The sequence below is a fragment of the Microplitis mediator genome, chromosome 7, assembly GCF_029852145.1.
Source record: "Microplitis mediator isolate UGA2020A chromosome 7, iyMicMedi2.1, whole genome shotgun sequence".
NCBI lineage: Eukaryota > Metazoa > Arthropoda > Insecta > Hymenoptera > Braconidae > Microplitis > Microplitis mediator.
This window is the reverse complement of record NC_079975.1, coordinates 18,982,328-18,988,133: the sequence shown is the minus strand read 5'-3', so window position 1 is coordinate 18,988,133 and position 5,806 is coordinate 18,982,328. Positions and strand designations below refer to the sequence as shown.

Here is a 5,806-nt window from a genome sequence, read left to right as displayed (position 1 = left end):
AACAAAACTTGTTCCTTTAATTGTTTTGTAAAACTTTGAGCAATCAGTCTGGACAAACGGTTCAATGGATCAATCTGAAAATTTCCAGGGTTTTTGAGGCTACATTAAGCTGTAAAATTACCTGGCAACATTATTTTTTTCATCAATATTTGCAGAGTAGCGATAAGTTGACTAAAAAACCAGAAAATGGCCATTTTTTGTGGGTTTTCCAAATGGATATCAAGGATGAAAAAAAATTTTTTTTTGAAAAAATCGAAAATGGAGCTTGTAGGGAATTTATTCAAGTTTATTAAACTGCCCTTTAAATTACTGTGTGACCATTACTTGCTGAGATATCAATAATCAAAGACAAAAGGATCCTTTTTCATTTGAAGGCTGATATCTCAGCAGCAAATTGTCGTACAGAGAAACAAAAAAAAGAAAATTGTAGCTGAATAAATTTCCTAAACGAGGCATGAATTCGTTTTATTGAAAAAATTTTTCCCGGCCCCGTAGACCTAAAAAACAAAACCAAAAAATTTAGAAAAATTTTGTCTCGACCTTTTTCTTATGATTCCGCAAAAACCGTGGCTCAAAAAACTATTTTGCTGGAAGATCTTTGAACTAGAGATTTTAAGCTTCAATTTGCTTTTTTAATTGTTTCGAGACGATCATTTTTCACGAAAATACAGCCTTCCAAAAATCACTAAAAAATTTATAAAATTTTCTTGTTCCTTTAATTTTTTGGATAAGTGTATATATATGTATATTTGTTCGAGGTTAATAAATATATATTTAATCCTAATGATTATTGATTTAAAAAGTTATGATGCTAGGCAGCAGCAGTAAGAGTAGTTCAGTGCTCACCACTAGATCGCGCCCACCTTTTGTAGTGTCCCTGGTAAGATACTTATTTCAGAAGTTATAAATTCAGATCTTGAAGCATTCATAGTACGCGTTACCCGCTGAATGTTAGCAGCGAGGTGATAATCCATTTTTGATAGTAATATAGGGGTATCCTGTATTACACTATGACATGGAAGGTATATAAAAGGTCTAGTGAAAGACTCCAGACCACATTGGATAGCAGATCATCTGATGTAACGCTCGGCGAAAATTGTTCTGAGCCATTTTCAAAACTGTGTTTTGGTAACTGGAGTACAATTGTTGATAAAAAAATGGAAAAGAAAGTTTTCAATTTATGGTCTCAATGGATTGTAAAGTTTGTTGAAGATGAGGATATAGAAATATTCCTCATAATTAAACTCATAAATTATTTAACAAATGTAGGTGCTGACCCAAGCAGTATCATGGAAATACTAGCTCCAAAGTTTATGCATCATCTGAAACATAATGAAAATGAAAAATGAAGTAAAACTTATACCATCCTGAGCCAAGCGCCTCGTGGTGTTTATATTATATTGGATCGATTTGAAAATCAGGTTTACAATGTTGGGTTAGCTGCTATAAAACAGTGCCAAAAAATTGACACTCCTGGAGCATACATCAATTCATTCGTAGAATTTCACGAAAAATATTGTGATATCATTTCAAGTAATTTTCGGAATGACGTTGAGATTTGTAGGGTGTTTAACAGAGTATGCACAAGATTAATGGTAAACGTTCCAATTCCATGCTCCAAGGATAAGAAAAAACAAAGAGATGAGGTTAATAATGAATTAGAAGAGTTTGCAGCTCGATATTGCAATCGTTTTATGAAGAAGTACCGCAAAATTAGCAAAACGAAGAATCCTGGTACGAAGAAGGCACAACAAGTTGCAAATTTATCTAAATATTTTCAACATCAAATCGTTTTTATCGAGTATTACCAGGCATTTTTTGCCAAGCGGTATATTAATGAGATGTTGGCAAGTGATAGTGACGAGGCTTTGATTATCTCTAAAATAGAGAAAGCTTGTGGTCATGGATACACCAGAAAGTTACAGATAATGTTAAAGGATGTTGCAGAATCTAGAAATTTAAATGAATCATTTAAGAGCAATCTTGCTAAGTCTTGTAACATAGATATTGATTTTAGCTTTAAGATTATACAGATTCAAGCTTGGCCGTTAGAACAATTATCTAGCCTTGTAATATTACCTTGTGAGCTCGAGCGATTGGTTAACAAATTCACAAGTTTCTATCTTTCTGAATGGCCTACAAAAGCAGGACCTAGATGCCTAAGGTGGCTTTACAATCTGTCTATAGGAGAAATACAAGCAAATTGTTTTTCTAAAAGTTTTAATTTTAGAGCTTCTACATTTCAAATACTTGTATTAATGAAATTCAATACCGCAACCTCCTTTACTATTCGACAATTACACGATGCAACTCAAATAGACATAGATTTGTTAAATCAAACCATTAAAACATTATTAGAAACTGGATTATTGATTATTTCTGGTGAAAAAGAGGAGGCTAAACTTAAATTATCAACGAGAGTTGAACTTAATATTGGCTACAATAATCCACAACAGCAAGTTAATATTTACACAACCATGATAACTGAAAATAAAGAAAGAACGTTAAGCATAAGGTATTACAGCACTGGCCACTTATCGATAAAGTATTGACTGAGTTCAAATCGCGATTCGAGGTTCGAGTACCAATAATTAAAGACTGTATTGAAACTCTAATCGAAAGAGAATTTTTGGAACGCGCTGCCGGAAAAAAGAACATATACAATTATCGAGCGTAGTTTGTTTGTATTGTTCGTTTAACAAAACAGTAACTTTCATACATAGGAAAAAGGATTCTTTAGCGTAAGAAATATTTTACATTATAAATTATAGATGAAAATTTTCTTAGGATTGGAAAAAATCTATGAGCGCGAGAGTTTTTTTTTCTTACCCCAAAAAATTTTTTCTTACTCCAAGGAAATTTTTGTCTGGCGAGTAAACATTTTTTGCAACAATAAGTCCTTTTATTATGTGTAAGACATTATCATCATTATTACTAAAAAAAAAAAAAAAAAGAAACGACATAAAAAATATTTTGCTACTTGTAGATAGTTCTTTAATATTAATAACTGATAAAGTATTTATCAAAAGAGTGAAACTAATTGATAATGATAATAATTGTTAAGTAATTCGTAACTTGTTCTGTAATTTAACTTTTTTTTTTATTTACATAATTCAAACTAAAATTTCTCTTTTGGTAAAAAAAAATTTAATTTTAGTTACAATATCCATAAGTATTTTTTTTCTAGAACAAGAGTAAGATAATAATAATTATCAAAGCAGTGATACTAATTAATAATGATAATAATTGTTAAGTAGTTCGTAACTTGTTCTGTAATTTAACTTTTTTTTTTTATTTACACAATTCAAACTAAAATTTCTCTTTTGGTAAAAAAAAATTAAATTTTAGTTACAATATCCATAAGTTTTTTTTTCCTAGAACAAGAATAAGATAATAATAATTATCAAAACAGTGATACTAATTAATAATGATAATAATTGTTAAGTAATTCGTAACTTGTTCTGTAATTTAACTTTTTTTTTTATTTACATAATTCAAACTAAAATTTCTCTTTTGGTAAAAAAAAAAATTAAATTTTAGTTACAATTTCCATAAGTATTTTTTTCCTAGAACAAGAGTAAGATAATAATAATTATCAAAACAGTGATACTAATTACTCAAGTCATCAGCGCTCCGAATATCTGCGTCTTTAAACTATTGGATCTTCATAACGACTTCGAATTTAAAAAAATCACTTTACCAGCATATTCTACACATATTCAGGAATTTACACGAGGAACCCCCTTAATTGTTATTATTAATCTTCCAAGCAACTTTTTTTTAATACTAAGTAAGTAGTATTATGGTAATTTTTAAAATTAAGGCAATTTTATTTGATTTATGTGAATATTTAATTTTTTGGATTGTGAATAAAAAAAATATTTGTAAGTTAAATATAAACCCGAATAATTTTCAACCCTTTAATTTAATATTACTAAGAATTATTCATACTTTAAGCATAGTCAATTCTTATTATTTTCCTAAGCAATTTTGATTTTTCTTCTAGCGTATTTAATTATTGCAGCTAGATCTTTAGTCGTCAAAATTACGATACGTATTTTTTTACGTTATCATGGAAAAAAATGAGGCTCAAAATTTTAATAGTGCGTAGTTTATTTTTGACTTAAAATTAGAATATTTGCATACTAATATCAATCCAGGATCATTATATATTACAAAATGGCTATCATTTATATTAAAATTTGATTCACATAGAAGAGCAAAGTTTGTAATTTCGTATATTAAAATTAATATGAAAAAGACTCGATAAATTTGTATCTACAGTTATTACTATTCAAATAAACATAGAAAAATTAAAAAAATGAGGAACCGAAAAATTAGTAAGTGTACATATTAATATATAAAGATGTATACTGAAAGTTTAAATCTATTCATAAGAAAAAGTGGTATCCACGTATATTAAGAATTAAAAAACGTTTACAAGAAAAAGTGGTATCCAAGGGTTGGCACGTCTAAATACCCGAAGACAAATCACCCGCGACAAAATACCCTATGCCAAAACTCCCCCGATAAAATATCAACTACACGGTGTGATGCTTTTTGGGACCAAGACAATTCATCCCCAACAATTTATCCCGAAATTCAATTGAAAAAAAAAAGAGTATCTCAATAAGGGGGTCCATGGGCAAAGCCCCGGTAGGGTTCAGGGACCTTGTGCAATTTTTGACATTTTTTTATGTGTGGGTATATTCTTTTAATTGCACACACACAAAATTCATGAAAAAAGGGCGCTATTTTCCATACTTTTTTGTGTGTGGGTTTATTTTTGTAATATTGCACACACAAAATTCGTGAGAAAAGGGCGCTATTTTTTCCATCCTTTTATATGTGGGTACATTGATTTAATTGCACACACACAAAATTCGTGAAAAAAAGGCGCTATTTTTCACACCTTTTTATGTGTCGGTACATTTTTTTAATTACACATACACAAAATTCGTATTTAATAATAATAATTCTTATAATAAGTATTTTATTTTTTAGTAAAAAAAAATTAATTATTTGCGTTTCTCTTCATTTTGCTATTGTGAGGATACAATTATATTATTCTAAGTAATTGTCGAGGGGACCAGTTGTCACGGGGATTTATATTCTAATTTTTTAATTTATTTAATATTAATACTATACCTATCCTGCGACCATGGCTACGTTTGGTGAATAGATGTTTACCACAGCGAGCCTAAGCCTCCCGCAATAAACATAATCTGCTTGTTGTAAACAACTAGAACTTAAATTTTATTATTTAATTCTACTATAAAAATTAGTCTCGACTGTTGGGAATTTCCCGTTCCATTGGGAAACCCCATTTTATTCTTTCATCTCCGACATATATATATATATATATATTAGGGTAAGCCAAATCGAATTTTTTTCTTAAAAAGGACCTATATATCGAGAAAAAAACTCTTCCATTGGGCAAAATTTTTAGCTCAATTTTAAAAGGTGTCGGTAGCCATTTGAAATTTCCCATTTAAATTACATGCAAAAATATTTTTTTTTGTTAAAAATATTATAACTTTTGAACCGTGTGAGATAAAAATTCTGAAAGAGCGTTTACAGAACAATTTTTTGGTGTATCAATTATTAAAAAATATCAAAATTCCGCGCTAACTTAATCAAGTTAGTAACTATATAATTAGTGGTGTTTTGGGCGGAGGGTATATTGTCTACTACCTTCAGCAACATCATAAAATTTCAATGTTCACCGCTGTCGATAATAGAAATTCCATTATTAAAGAAAAGCAGAATGAAATAAAGTATATACATAAAATGGCTCATCTCAGTG

At 29.4% G+C, this 5,806-nt stretch overlaps 1 protein-coding gene across 1 annotated transcript; it reads left to right on the top strand.

Moving 5' to 3' along the window:
* The first annotated feature begins 1,592 nt into the window (after positions 1–1,592).
* On the top strand, positions 1,593–2,552 carry LOC130671953 (cullin-1-like). The gene has a single exon (XM_057476103.1). It carries the CDS (start codon positions 1,593–1,595, stop codon positions 2,550–2,552), a length of 960 nt encoding a protein of 319 aa, XP_057332086.1.
* Positions 2,553–5,806: the final 3,254 nt, after the last annotated feature.